The sequence below is a fragment of the Apteryx mantelli genome, chromosome 15 (assembly GCF_036417845.1).
Source record: "Apteryx mantelli isolate bAptMan1 chromosome 15, bAptMan1.hap1, whole genome shotgun sequence".
NCBI lineage: Eukaryota > Metazoa > Chordata > Aves > Apterygiformes > Apterygidae > Apteryx > Apteryx mantelli.
In genome coordinates this window covers 11,482,613-11,498,703 of record NC_089992.1, presented here as the reverse complement: position 1 = coordinate 11,498,703, position 16,091 = coordinate 11,482,613, and the positions used below count along the sequence as shown (strand labels likewise).

Sequence of the window (16,091 nt, the reverse complement as noted above, 5' to 3'; positions counted from 1 at the left end):
TCCTGATTTCTTTTCTACAGTAGTTTCTTCCCACTTTACAGTAGTGTCTTCCAGCCTGAATCATGCTTTGATTCTATGAATTTTTGCCTTCCTGTAAAAGCAGCCTTGCTGCATTCAGTCACGAGCCCGTTATCTGCAGTGGCCAGTAACCAATGACTAATGAGGTGTATAAGAACAAAGCAAGCATGTGATTAATATTGCTTTTCCGCTGTGTATTTCAGGTTATCTTTCTGGGGAGGCAGTTGATAAGCCAGAGGTAGCATCTTTGTGTTTAATAGATTATTCTGCTATCAATGCTTCTCACTTATTCTTTAGACCTCTGCGAGCATTTGATATATCCTCATGACAGACATCGGGGGGGAAAAAAAGTATCTCCCCAAAATGTTGTGCCTAAAAATACAGCACATATTTGTTCACAAATGCATGTCTAATCACCATAAGTATATGTATGAAGTCTTTAAAATTTTTGACTTGTGTTTGTAGTAGCTACAATGTGACCTTTCTGAATCTCTTGCAGACAAGAGCAGAGCAGTCCCAAGGTGCATACTTCTTGCCTGAGTTTGCACTTTCTCCACAGGGGAGTTTTCTTGAGGATACAACAGGGGAACAGTTCCTCACTTACCGTTATGATGACCAGGTCAGTATGCCATATGTGAAAATGATAGAGCGTTATCACATTCATGCAACTCTGAGATATAGAACAGTCCTGTGAAACAAAGTAAGAAACAAATTGCTTGTTATCTTTTGAAGGTACACCAAAAACACAGCAAGCTGAATGATCACACGTTATGTAAAAAAAAGTGTTTAATTGTAGAAATAATAGAACAAAACCATCTATGGAAAATCTTAATAGGATGTAATAGAGATGAAAAAAACCCAGTGTTTTAATGATATGTTAATAGGTTTTTATAGTTAATACTGTACAACGTGTAGAATTAAATTGAGATTGTTATCCTTTCTGTGAATTGTTTGTACTATTCTAAATAGTTTTATTTCAGGGATTACAAATTAATATTAAGGCAGATCTCTGGTATTTTCCAGCTTGTGAGAAGTTTAGCAAACTTCATTAATGCATGAAGAGTTCAGAAGGAAGGTTGAGTGAATTACAAAGAAACAGACTTGAACTGTAATAATGGATGAAGCAGAGTGTTTAGAAAGCAACAAATAATGTATTTTAAAGTTAAATATCTGTAATGTTTTCTCCAGACCCATAGAAACATTATGTTAAACATGGAATATAGATATAAATGTAAAGAAAGCAACATGAAAGAAATGTTGTTAATCTTGGCAAAAGATCTGAAGTAATCTAGGAAATGTGTGGCATGCTGTGGAAATTTACTCATAACACAATGTGTTCCAGAAGCCAGCTGAACTCCACATCAAAACTGTCTGAATTACATTCATAGACACTTACAGTACATTTCTTAGTGTAAAAGGGGGGAAATTGTTAGGAAACAATCCACATAAAAGTGGGAGAAGAGCAAATCTTGCCCTCTAGTCACAAGGTACGGTTCTCTCAAGTGATTGGCAGCTTTATTTCAAAGGATGGTCTCCTTGCAGTAGCTACTATGAGGAAAAACATTTTGCTCATCAGCCACTCTTTAAAAAATAAAAAAAATCAAAATTTTTGACTGAGGATCTATTTAAGAAGACAACAGAGAGAGAAAGAGAGAGATTAGAAAGCATGCTGAGCTAGAAATTATTTGTTTGAATACAGTTGAAATGTTTATGATAATTCTTACTTTTGTTACCCTAGAGGCTCTTAGCTCGTCTGTAGAAAAGGTGCTCAGATAAGATGTCCCCTGGACTAAACACCTGGGAAAGCAATAACATACAGAACAGTAAAATGCAGCTGCAACTCAGGCTGCATTTAATGACAGTCATAGAAAAACGTTATAAAGGTTATACACTTTTGATCAAAAGTGTGTTTCCATTAAATGGAGCAGTTTTTAGAGGAGAAAACAATAAATCATATATAACTGAGGGACAGTTTGAGTCTTTGAACAGATTGTCTGTAGTGTGTGAATAGCATAGCTGATTGAAAGCAAAGCAAAACCCCCTAAAACTCCTCAAAAATACTGCCATAGCTCTATACAAAGCCTGTTCTAAGCCCAATTGCAGCTGATGGAAAGACATCCATTAATTTCATTGGGATCTGAATCAGATCCTGGATACAGTCAACTTTTGTTCTTTCACAGTAGTGATTCAGCTTTGAAGCTTGCTCTTCCCAGATATTTAGAATGAGTAGTATGAAAGTAAGTTTTAATTTTTGGAACTCAAACTAAACTTTTGGAACTGGAACTAAAATCATCAAAGTTGAAAATAAAGGCGAATGTGTTAATGATGATTTCTCTTGAAAGGAAATTCGGTCCTATAGGAGTTATTTATTAAAAACATATAAATGTTTTGAATGCAGATAGGAATTGGTATATATCTCTAGTTACCTTACTGGGAGTAAACCAAGAATTCTTCAATAAATTGGAAAATTCTTCTTAATTGTCTAGGACATTAATCATAGAATTATAATAATGTACAGTTACAATTTACTCATGCTTTTGTTGATATGTTCATACAGAACTCTAGAATTTGTCACGTGTCCAAGCTGAGCCAGAACTCTTGAATTTTCTCTTTTCCTGTATTTCATTTTACTCTTTCATATTACATTCCTCCTATGAACAGAAGGATGTCTTAAAGTGGAGGATGAAACTCCTTCACCAGCGAGCTCCTTGAATTTTGTATACTGGTGTATATATGTAAGCATGAATGCTAATTTACACCAGCTATGTAATTTGCTCCCTGATTATGTTGACTAGACTGTCAGCTGTGTTACTGACAAATGCATTTTAAAACTCCCCTTACATTTATGAAATAAGTACCAGTTATGGTACAGAGTATCTTGTAATCACCCTTAATGTTTAGGAAGGGATCAAGTGTAGCAGTCAGCTGTGATCAGGATATGCAGGTGAATAAAGAGAGGAATGGATGCAAATTGCATGACCACTTTATTTTAATTACATACTGTATTCAACATTTAAATAGAAGCAGCACAGAAAGGTTGCTGCATAATCCAAAACGTGGAGTAGCTTCTCCTTGTACACCTTGATCCACTTTAATTTCAGTAATTCACTTGCCACCCTCCCTGCGAAGGGGTCCTGGCTGGTGGAGACTTCATGTCTTCTCTTTCCCTGGACGCCAGACTAGGCGCTTTCGCTCTTGGTCGTTCCTACAGAGTCCTGGGGTTAATTCCTGCAGATTCTAAGTTAAATAAATTTAGTTGAAAAGGAAGTTGGAAAAATGAAATAATCTTGTGTACTTGGCCCCCACAAATAGTTTTCTTGATCTCCAAGACAGGAGATCAGTCTAACCCAATCTGTTGAGAAAATCATACTGCAATTTGTATACATGGAGGGAAGCAAATAAATAAACAGAACGAGAGGCTCCTGAGACTGAGGCAGAGGTGGGAGAAGAGGGTTGGTCATGGCCTACATCTGTTCAGCTAGCCAACAGGAGGCCAAGACCCTCGCAGGAAAGACGATCCTTCTGTATGTTCCCCAGTGACCCCTTCCCCTTTAGCACCATTCATCACCCCCAGACCAAAAAAAATCTCTAGCTTGATGGGATAGTGGGTGTTATTTTTGTATAGCATCATCATCATCGTCATGATCCAAGATTAGTTTCCTTACATCCTCCAAACACAAGAATGTTTCAAAGGGGTTTTCTTTGGCTGTTCTGTGTGATATTTTTCAAGCAGGGAGCCAGTTTAATCAGGATCATTCATTCCTTTGTTAGTAAGTAATCTCAGTAAAATAGAACTAGCTGTTACTTAAATATTCAAAAGTATTTGCTATCTGAAAAGACAAGCTTACAGTTTGAAATGGAAGACAAGTAAATATTAACAGGAACACACTGTACTCTGTCCTAGCCCAACAGAATTGCATATGGATTCATGTTGTACATGTAAGATGGTACATTTTGTTCTGGTTTAATCTGGCAGGACTGTGCTCTCATTTTTTGTATAGGATTGCACTAACCCCTTTGCATATTCAGTTGCTATGTGTGTACTGAGGAATTATATGCAGATGAAATTCTTTGGCTAGATAGCTTCTAAATTCAGAAAATACCTTATAGAGCCTGATTAGATACTGCCACCTTTATCCATTGAGGTATTTTTGTGACTTCTGGATAGAAATGGTGCATAAAATAGTTTGGCACGTTTATTCCTTTATTTTCAGGGGAAAAATACCCGGTAATTCAAAGCAAATACTCTTGAGGGCTCCCCCCAAAGAAAGGTGTACGTACAGCATTTTGTCATAGCTCCTGCATTGTTCAGCAAGCGATGTCTTGCATCAGTGCATTGCATACTGCATTTCTAAAGTTCTATCGAGTCAATGTAATTTAAATCTAACTTAGTACCAAATAGATTTTGATGTGTAGCCAAAGACTTCATTTGCCATTAGAAATTCAAGACTGAAAAAACTGCCCCTCTGCCGTCGTTCTGAATGAGTTTCTTAGTAAATATATAAATAAATACCCCTGCCCTCTACTTTGAGATACGAGTTGAACGTTGCCATAAGGAATAGTTTACTTTCCTGGTTTTCTTTTTGTGTTTTGTTTTGTTTTTTGGCTTTTCACCTTTTAATCTACTACAAGGCTTTCTTTTTTTTTCCCCCAGAATACTAGTAGTACTGGAAAGCTTTCTTGCAGAAATAAAATGTTCTTGTTTTCTGACACTTAAGGTATTGCTTCCAAGTATTAAAACCATTCCATATGACGGACCACCAACAAGGACCTCGGTGAGAACTTGGTTGGGCAGGATATGTTTGAAGTACCTTTCCGCTTTGATTGGCTGGCTGAAGGAGACAGCTCTTGGGGGGGGGGGGGGGGGGGAACGACGACAGGGAGGGAACAAAAAAAGAGGATATCTTCTTTTGTTAAGAGAAAATGCTTGCTTGACTAGTTAGCTTTCTAGCTGACTGTGCTCCTTCTATGTTTTATGACGTTTACCAATTTAAACTCCTAATAAAAAAGCCCTGATTTTGGAATTAGACATATAGCTCTAAATGGTCCAATCTTGGCAAAGAAATGTAGTGTTTCTAAATAAATTTTTTAAAAAAATGCAGTCAGGAAGAGTGGTAAAATCTGGCATCTTGAAAAACCACCCAGCAAGCAATTAAAATAATGAAAATCTGCACTTTCAAATTTGAGTGTTTAGATATGCTAGGTGAGGTGGAAGCCAATGAGTCTGCTTCCAACTAGATGTGCAAGTTGTAATACACAGGCTGGTGCAGTTCTTTTAATATTTAGCCTTCCTCTGGATTTGCCAAAAAACAAATCTGCCATAAAATGCAGGCCAAACTTGAGAGAGTAAATATTCTGTTATATGCGTCGTTCTCCACAAGGAGAAATATTGTGGCTTGGTTTCCACTTGGGGGGTAAAGTGGGAAGGATGCTATTTAAAAGGTTAAAAAGGAGGACTTCAAGAATGAATGTAGAGATGGCCAGAAAAGATTTTTTCAAAGCTGTTATATCCCTATATGCATGTTAAGAGTAAGATTCTTGTAAGAATGCAAGATATTGCATTGACTAGTGACCCAGGAAGTGCTGGGATAGGTCTTATTTGTACTGAAAAATAAAAGAAATTTCAGTAGGCTTGTTCTGTATTTTCATTGTTGTGGTTGTGTCTAGCAATCGTGTTGGTTGCAGTTAATCAAATGGCTTGAGGAAATCTGGGCTTATATTCTTCAGGATCATATACATGTTATTTACACTCATATTCTTTCCAATGAAACCATGGGCTTGACAATGTCAATGCACTATTCAAATATAATTCCAAACTACCTATATTACATTGCTTGCAGTAATTCATAAATAAACTGTTAACAGCAATCTATATTTCACTTATTTGCAGTCAGCCAGCAATCTGTATTTGTGTTATTGTGCAAGTATTGCATATTGTGTAAAGTAAACTGTGGACAGAAGTCACCTCATGGATTCTGCTGTGCTGACAGAGGAGGTGGTGTTCCCCTTTTTCCAGCCATTTCTCCCACCTGCTTATCCCACTCCACCTGCTGCTGCTGCTGGTCCTCATGGAGCTGCTGGCAGAGCTGTATGCGAGTCCTGGCCTGGTTGTGAGTAGCAGCAGCTCCCCAGCGTCTGCTCGCTGGCTCTGCCCCTTATTCCATCTCACGTGGGCCAGTTCGTTTGCGTGTAAAATGCTAGTGAAATGGAGCTAGAAATTTTTGGGCTTGGAGATGAGTCATACAGGGGCCAAAACTTGGCTTATTTCAAGTTAACACATCAGTGAAGACAAGTTCCAGTCCTGGGAAAGGAGGAAGGGGAGTAGTTAGCTGCAAGCCTGCTGCTCAAGTACATAAAGCCCCAACATTATCCTTCTGAGAAGGAGCCAGAAACTTGTGTTATGCCGTGACATAACATTTTTGTTGATATTCTGAAGAAGCCTTCTGAACTATTAAATACTAACATCTTGAATCCCAATCTGTAGCTCTTCATTCAAAAGCTTTTTTTGAAATGAAGCAAGCTCTTCTCAAATGGACATCTAGTTCAGGGGCTTTTCTATGCCGCAAAACTCCCACCAGCAAACACTTCCAGTGATTTTGGGTGCCTCTCCTGTGAGTGAGCCAGCAGAACTAATTTTGTCCAAGCACCTAAGGTCTGTCTCCTGATACTTGGCTACCTGAATGTCAATATTAAGTTAGAAACATTCCTCTTTAGTTGAGTGAGGGACTGATCTTGTTGTCCTAGACAGCAGTTAGAATAACTGAACGGTTGGCACCAATTCCCTGACTTTAATACTGCAAGTAGCTCTGATGTCTTAGCTGGCACTACTTGTGTGAGTAACAAATTGTAGGATCAGGATACTGCTACTCCCTACTAATCCTGCAGAAGTTAATATGAGGTTTTAAACTATGTTCAAAGGGAGTTTAAAGACGTATGTTTGTAAGACTCTGTGAAGATGAAATGCATGATTTGGCATTTTAATGGAAATTTAACTGAAGGTGGTGTTAAATGCTCCCTAATAATTTTTTCTATCTTCTTTTTACACTTTTTTGTGGGGGGTTTACTTTCGATGACTTTAAGATTATTATTATTATTATTATTTTTTTTAATGCGACTGATTTGGATAAGGAAATTAGCTCCTTAATCGAGTGAAATGTGTTTCTGGTTTGGAGAGGGAGGGAAGGGAGGCAGGGATTAAGAACAAATGAAAACCACTTACGATTTCAGGCAAAACTACTTTCACAAACTGATACTGTATAAATCAATAGGTACGGTCCTATTCAAAAGTCTTGGTTACTTGTGTTTAGGCTAGCCGCTCGCTGGAAGTGCGTGGCTAGCCTATGAACAAGCAATTAAATCAGTGGCGCGTTCTGTGCGAGATGGATTGCTTAGTGAACTGAAAGCTGTTCTGACATGTTTGTATATGGGCAAAGCGAATGGGGAACTGGCACGTTTTTAAGCACTGACTAACTTTTTAAGCTCACGGTTTTGTTTTTGACAGAAAATATTGGAATTGCTACATGAAGTACAAAGAGGCTTTTTTCCCTTTGTAAGCTAGAACTGCAGGCTTTCTTGTTTTGTTTGTATTACTGCTTTAGTCCCCACTCTGCCAAAGGTCTCTATGTAAACCTGTTTGCTGAAGCCCGTAGGCTTGGCCTCATGCTATTTGGAGGGTAAGTGCCTTCACAGGGAATCTGTAATAATAGAATTTGCACAGAAAACACATTTCATATTATTTGAAGTTTGATTAAATACCTGCTATGACTGGTACATATGGCTATAATCCTGTTCCTGCTGAATTCTGTGGAAAAACTCCTCAGCCTGGATCCTTAGTCCTGCTGTGGCTATGATAATACTGGCTTCACCAGCTGGCAGAGGGCTCCCAGGTAGCAAACCCAGCCTCTGTATTAACCTTTTGTAAGTGCTTCACAGAAATGACAGGAGAATGGGCAAGGACCCTGGTCCCCTAGGTGCTAGACAAATACGGGGGCTGCTTTAAATGGCGATAAAAGGCTATACAGAGATTCATAAAGCTCTGCTTTATGCCCCTGCTTGGAGTGATGTTAAGAGCAGCTTGGACCCAGCATGTGACTGGGACCATTGACTTAGGTAGAAAGGGGATTCCCATTGGAGGAAATGTTTATTTGCAGGGACTGATGTAATAAATGAATTGGGAATATTTTTTCTAAAAAGAGAAAATGCAACTTAATTGTTAAAACACAATACTTTCTGATCTACTTGGTTTGATTTCTTCTTTTTCTTGAACAAGTTTTTGGGGGCACATTTGTATCTTTATTAAGTTCAAAAGACTGGTCTATCTCAAAACAACAAACTTAATTTTATTAAGTGCCTTATTTTTATGGTCTCTGCCATGCGTGTTTTTCATAATGGACCGGAATTTTTTTCACTCATTTTGTTCCATTTTTCATGTTCTGAAGTTCTCGATTTTACAATTTCCCAAAATAAATTTTCTCAATTCCTTGTGATACAGGTGTGTTTTTGTTTTCTCAGAGCAGCTGGAAGACTCTGTACTTGGACAAATATTCTACTGTAAAATCTGTAACTTGCTTCTGCCACATTGAACTAGTAACAAAACACCTGATGAAATGAATTAACAATATACTGTCTAGACTGTCATTTGACTTCCCTTCTTTACTGGAGAACAATGATTAAATAGTGAGAGACTGATACAGTATGAGGGGAATTTACCACTGACCTCCTCATGCTCCCAGTGCACCCCAGCAGCTGGCACATGTACTTATCCAAGAATTTTGACATTGATAAAGGCTTAACTTCAGCCTTCTAAATTAAGACTCTGAAAGGTCTGGAGGTAGCAGAAATGATCCCATGCCTAAACTGCTCTGACGCACCACTGCTATCATCTATCAATGAGCGTTCATTGAGATATAGTAGAGAAGTGCATTTAAATCAAAGATACGATTCAAGTGCCGTAGGGAAACGTGATGTTTGGAGCTGGGACGGGAAAGCCATTCTTCGGATTCTGTGCAGAAGAGAGGACGTTTTAGACTGATAAAGCCCTGTTGGTGAATTAATCAATTTGTTCACACAGTCTATTTAAGTGATGCCAAAACATTTAGAACAACATCTTTTCACTGGTCTCAATCATAGCTAGAGCAGATTGTATTTAATTCTTCAGTAGTAGAGGCAAACTTCTCAAGCTGTTCAGCAGCTTTGCAAAGTTTGCACAAATCAGAAAACTTTTGCACTGCTGAGTTTTTTCAGAATGAGCGAGTTGGATTTTTTTTTGCTTCTTTGCTCCTGCTACAGATAACATTTAAAGACCCATGAGAATTTATAGCAGCTTCTTGCTGTTAGCAGCATGTTAAACATGGAAAGCATTAGTGGAAAAATAAAAATGCTTCAGTTTATATTGGCTCTGAAATAATACTGAGTAAAATACTGGCTTGATAAAAATTAATCATTCTGCGAAAGGTGTTTCTGATATCATTTTATTGTTTTGCGAGGCAGTGGGTAATTTAAATGGAATTTACATGGTCCGTGCCCCTGCAGAGCTTGTGGGTAATATCCCTCACGTCCTTTAGTCGTCCTTTCAGGCCTCTCCAGCATGGAGAACAGATTTACGTGAGATGTCACAGTGACCTTCTTGGTGGAGGTAAATACTTAAAACTACACAAATGTCTTCCAGTTTATATGCTACAAATGGGGAAGGTGCAGGGAAAAGCCTTTTTTAAAAATCTGCACGTCTTGGCTTTGTTTCTAGAAATAGTTAAAATGGCACTTGCACTTGGCGTAACGAACAAGCCTTGGGACAACTAAAGAACAATGTCTTCACCACTTCAAACGGTTACTTCACTTCACACTATCTAATAATAATTGTCAGCATTGCCAGTAAACCTGATTTATTTCCACTGACTGAGACTTCAAAAGCTATTCCATCGCAAGGAAGAAAATTACATATGTTAATTATTAATTTTGGCAGTAATAGCAAAAACAGTAAACACAGGTTCTTGAGAGGATCATTGACAACTGTAGTTACTGTTTTCAGAGTTTAGAAAGTGTTGCAGGTTGTGATGCTGTATGATCTGAAGCATTTTAATGGTCATAATGTGAAACAAACTTTACTGGGCTTTGCAACATACGTTAATAATGTGGTGTTGATATAATGGCAAAATAAGGGGACTGTCTCTAATTCCCAGCTTTCAGCAATTACAATTTCCATGGTCTTACTCAGTAAAAGTGTGTTTGTCATGTAATCAAGTGATCTGGCTGCAGCATGGCCTGGAAGGGCAGGCGATGTTTTTTCTTTAGTGACTGGATGCTGCGTTTTTACGCTCCTTCATGAGCAGCTGTCTCTGTTTGCAAGGGGGAATACGCTCTTGGTACGTTCAGAGACTGCTGGGGTGATGATTGAAAAGGGAGAAGGTCAAACAACTCTGAGCCAAGGAAAGTGCCGTTATTCACTGTTTTTGCTACAGAAAGCAGAACTAATCGGCAAGGCAGATTGCCGGATGGGCAAGAATGACTGAGCGTTGGGGTCAAGAGCAGAATGAGACTCTGTGAAAGAAAATATTTACAAAATGGGTTTAGGATAAAGAAGAGGAGATGCAGGTTTTGGAGAGGGGGAGAGAGGTAGCTACAAGCCCCATCAAATAGCCCGATGTAGCGTGCGTGTTGCAAGTGTTGGGTTGTGCGTAGCTTCCCATCGCCTCCGCTGCTGAGCCTTGTCTTGGAGGCTTATCAGCCCTTGATTTAAGGATGCAGAGGATGGCTGTGGCTTTCAGGCACTAAAGTGGGAGGGTATTTTGTATTAAGGCTGAAAAGTTTAATATGGGCAACAATTCATGTTACTTCATGTTATGAAAGCTCGGTGGGGGGGTTTTGTGTGTTTTTTTTGTTTTGTTTTGTTTTTTCCTTCTTCCTCTGTTTTATGTCAGAAGTTACTTGCTTTTTTATTTGGGCCGTCTCCTAAGAAGTATTGCTTATCTGCTAATGCCTTTAAATCATTACCCCCACCAAAGCACTTAAGCTTGGGTGCAGCTTCCAGGATGCAGGATGTTCTGTGGGTGTCAGTGGATCTTTTTGCATGTCTAAATTTCTGTTCAGAAGTTAAACCTTTGCTTGTGTGCAGCTTGAGGCAATGGCTGAAGATATTCAGTGCTTTGCGTGGGTGCTTAACGCACTGTTTGGTAAAGGGTAATGCTCTGCTAACACTGGTCTTCAGCACATTAATGTACTTGATATGAATTGTAAGTCCAAAGTTTTCTGGAAAGTGGAAAATCAAATGCTCCTTCTCCCTGCCCCCCCTTTTCCCATAGACAGGCAGCTGTTAAGCTGATTCCTTGTCTAGAGAGGCAGCAGTCACAGACCTCTGAAGATAGAAACATTCTGAACTTTATTAATAGTCCTAGAGTATTTATTAGACTTGACCTCTTGCTACTTGAGAATGTGGAATTTAGCTTTATAAAGATATTATTGCTAGTAACATTGAATTTTTCATGTTCGTCCTGTCATGATATAAGAGAAAGTATTTTAGCACTTTGGTGTTATAAGCTTTGCTCCGTGTACCAGTTTTATGTTGCTTAGGGAAAAAAAGCTTTTTTTTTTTTTTTTTTTGAGCCACTTTAGCTGGTTTGCAGGTTCGGGGCAGCCTAGAATATTTGCACATGGGTAAGACAAGTTAGCGGTAATATGCCAGTGTATGAAATAAGGTGTTTTTGTAGTTTTTAAAATAACCCTTGGGAGATGGTTGCAGTTGTAAATACAAGACGATATGTTCTCCCTTACCTGATTATTTAGGCTTTGATCCAAAAATCCTAGTAATGTCAATAGACTTTGGATTAGGCCTTTTTTTTGCTTTTTAAGGAAAAGGAAACCTGTCATTGATTTCAGGCGTATCAAAATCATGTGCCCAGAAAGAAATACTGTAGAATGTTAGGCTAGAATTACGGCAGAATTGAACAAACACTATAGAACACAAACATCATTGCAGCCACAGTACTCTGCAGAGAGAGACACCTTCAGTGGATGATTTCAAATCTGGTGTTAAAAAGGTGTGGGAAAGATGTACTCCATAGTAATATCTTGTTGATTTGCACCAACGGCTAGCAGATGCAGTGAAGATCACTGAATTTTCTGACTGTGATTATGTGAGGAAATGCAATCAACACACCAGGAATCCTGAACTGAATTTTGCTTTGAAAATATCTGTGATCTGCTGTTCCATTAATTGTTGTACTCAACATCACATCACAAAATACTGACAAAATGTAGTTTACTCCACTCTTATAGCCCACATTTGCTAAAAATATGCAGTTTGCTAAATTTATTAGCATATAGGTCAATAGCCTTCCTTTGTCTAAACTTAATAGTTCCAAGTCATGCAAATCTGGAGAAACAAGCCATGCTCTTTCAGATGGATCTGGTAATGTCTCGTAAAAATCAACACATCACATCAAAATACCTCCCTTCAACTGCTTGCAAAAATGAATTTAAATTATATACAGTGCATTAATCTTACTGGCAACAAGTACAACGTATTGGCTTGAATGCTTTTTTCCCGTTACTAATTTGCTACGATGCGAAATATGTTCAAATATACAATAAACCATGAAATTTTACCACCTTAGAGTGCTGACTTCAGTGGTTGCTACTTGCATTGGGGTAATACTGTGTTCTAATATGTGAATCAAAATTGTCTCTTAAATATATGGCTTATTTAGCTACGAGGCCTAAGTTTTAAGCTTGCCCTGCTCTTTTTATTATCTCCCTTGAAAAATAGGTTTTGTTCTTCCTGCAGCTATTTTTGTACTTTGCCATGAACTTGCCAGTTAGTGTTCATTCTTCTCCTGCTGTTGCAGTATTGAGGCTATAGTACAGTCTGTTTTTCTCATACTTTCAGCTTTGCACTCTAATGGATGTGAGGCAAAAAAAAGGACAGTGAGTGAAAGTATTTCTTAGCAGTGGCCTTCCTTTTTCTATCTAGTTAAGCAACTTCTTTTTAATGAAGACTATTGCCCAAAATTCATTTTTAAAAAATGGGGGTCTTCAGAGTTTCAGAATGGTTGCTCATCCTCCTCAGATGCAATTGTAATTGAAGTAATGCTCCAGACTTTGCTGTATGACAGACCAAGGCCCTGCACGCTGCACAGAGGCTTTGCTAGCAGCACCATGAAATCTTTCTGCAAATACGTTCTCCATATGTTTGTCTGTATTTTGGTGAGTGCGGACAGGACACTTGGACCGCTGTCTGGAGCAGCCAGTGCAGATGACCTCTCTCCCACAGACCTTACAGTCTGAGGCCCAAACACTTATGCGTGTGCATAACTTAATTCATGTGAGGACTCCCTTTTACGTCAGTGAACTATCCACATAAGTAAAGATACACATGTGCAGAAGTGTTGGCAGGATCAGGGCCTAGTTTCCACTCCTGCTCTTCGAAATTCCAAGTTTGCACTCTCATAAGACCCCAAAGAGAGGGGACCTCTTGCGAAGACCCAAATGTCTCCCATTCATATTTCAGTGAGGGGAAGCCGAAATCATTTGTGTAATATGATGGGGCCAACAGGTCGTCTTTTCTTACAGCTCAGAAGTGTACTGGTTTAATAACTCCCATTAAGCCAGCATTGTCGTAAAGCTTATCATGAATTGTGGTCAGTCTAGTTTACATTTTAAGCATTACTTTTTTTCTTAAATGAGGGACTTAACCATTTTTGCACACTGAGGACATCAAAAGATTTTCCAGCTTAATGAAAAAATCCAAATGACTGTGTAATATTTTCAAAGAACAAACTGATGGAGGCTGGCTGGTTCTCAGAAAAATAGATACGAATTAACTTTGCTACGTTGTGATTTAATTTAAAATGAACTTACGTTTTGTTGACAACATTCATATTTCATAGAATAGGTGTAGGGTGCAAGTTTTCTGTATTTCCTACCATGAAGAGAAAAACCATTAACTCTGACATCTGTTTTTAGCACTTTCCTTCATATTTTTGGATGAATGCCTGGCAAAAGCTGGAAAGCGACTAAGAGATCAACCAAAGATGGCCTAAGGGCCTGTTCCCAGCTGGTACGACATCTGGAATGTTATATATAGTGGATAAATTCAGAGCTGTAGTTTAATAAGATTGGTATTCAAGTGTTCGGCCTACAGCAAAGGAAAGGACAGTGAAGCTGACAGCATGCGTGGTATATAATATGTCAAGGTGTCTGAAATATAATTTGCTGGGTTTTCACTTTCATTTTGGCAGATCCCTTATGCTTATGTATAAACTTTCATCTAGTATTGTTTTGAAGCTTTACAAAATACAGGGTGAAGTCATATTCATCTTATATCCAGAATCTTATCTTTTCACTGAGCTTAGAATGTCTGGATTCCCTTTTTCTTTTTTCTTGCCTTTTTTTTTTAAAAAAAGGAAAAAAGTGCTCAAGACAGATTTTTATGAGCTGACTAGAAACAACTTAAGCTGCTACCTTTTCGAATTTTAAATATATGCAGTCTCTCACAGTGAAGATTTTACAGAATCATAAACCATTCAGGAACCTGGACTTGCAAGTATGGTTCCATACAGCACAAGATTTATGTCTCTGAAGGCCTGTTTTGTTCTATTTAGGGTTTAGTTATTCTTTGGACTCTCTAATCTCCAAACTGTAATTAAATGTGTTGCTAGACGAGCCCGGCAAAGCTGCAGTTAGGGCTCTGTGGAGAGCCACCTGCTTACACAAGTCTGAGTGCGGCTAATGCTAGCTCAAAACAAATAAGCCGGAGGGTGGTAGCTGCGTGTTTGCAGCCCTGCAGCTTCACTAGTCAGGCAGGACACGTGCAAGTCCTGCTACCTGTGCGTTGCCTCCGTGTCCCAGTATGAGGTGGGGGTTGCATCTATTTTGTGTTGTAGCCTGTGAACGGATCTAGCCTATGCGTCCAGCCATGCAACGGGCAAATCGACTTGTGTGACTGGGGCCACGCTATGGTGCAAGGCTGCAGCCAGGGAGAGCTTCCTGAAGCCTCTGAGCGTGGGGCTCTGCTGTCCTGCACATGATCCCTTTCTGTTTTGCAGTGCTATGGTCTTCTCTCCCCCCGATCTGCATCTTGCCTGTAGGATGCTGGAGCAGGAGGGAGTCCCTGAGGCTGCACTGCCGATTTGTAAGTCACAGGACTGAGGCAAGGGAGCGTGCTGTGGAGGACGGCGTAGCGTGTGAAGTTTTTCAGGGCCAGAATCGAGAGAGGTAGATTGTAAGGTTTTATGCCTCTGTTTTTTCTTTAAATAAGGCTTGCTTGGTAACTCCTCAGCACATTGTGGTTATTTCTACGTTATTTATTACTAGGCCAGATCTCGTAGGTGAAGACAGGGTACTTGAATATGACTTGGCAGGAGACCAGTGCGATCTAGGAGGAGATGGACCTAAAGCGGGAGGAGAGATGACTTTTGCAGCTGTGCTTTGGTAGCAGTTTAGATTTGGTGATAGGAAGGCCAGATTTGAAATGACTGCAGCTGACAAGGTGAAAGCTGATTTCTCTGCATGGTGGTGTCACTAATGCTTTTTAAGTGGTGGGGATTGCAACAGAAAACTATATAATAAACTTGTGTGTGTATGTGTACATATAACGCAACTGCAGCTTAAGAGACCAGTATCAAACAAAACAAGAACAGTATAGCTTATTCATTTCATGGTAATACTAACAAGAATATCTAGTTGTTGTATGTAGGAAAATAGAAAAAATGCTCATTATCTTGCAAAGGACTGTATGACTGTCTCCCCTTTACCCCTTTGTTGTGTGCAGCCCAAGTTACCCCATGCCTGTCCTATGCCCTATGTGAGTTTGGGGATAGCCAGTAAAATCCTCATTGACATCTACTGTGCTGTTGTGGTTTGCAAAATAATAGTAAAAAAATCTAATTCTAGGTGCAACTTAACTAAGCAACATACTTTGAAAGAACATTTTTGTGAGAGGGACTGAGCACCTTCTGTCACAGAGTGTGAAGAGAATGTGTAATTCTCCCTGTTCTTCAGCTAATTTCTCCCACTTTTTTTTTTTTTTATGGTTCCTTTTCTCTGGTGTCTGTCATGATAATTCTTTTTATCTTGCAGTG

The 16,091-nt window shown here is 39.0% G+C and overlaps 1 protein-coding gene across 1 annotated transcript in view; it reads left to right on the top strand.

The window, feature by feature from the left end:
- ADAMTSL3 (ADAMTS like 3) overlaps positions 1 to 16,091 on the top strand; it is a 199,680-nt gene that overhangs the window by 33,161 nt on the left and 150,428 nt on the right. The window contains exon 3 of the mRNA XM_013957291.2: positions 518 to 637. Within this exon, the coding sequence (XP_013812745.2) occupies positions 518 to 637 (120 nt within the window). The remainder of the gene's footprint in view (positions 1 to 517; positions 638 to 16,091) is intronic.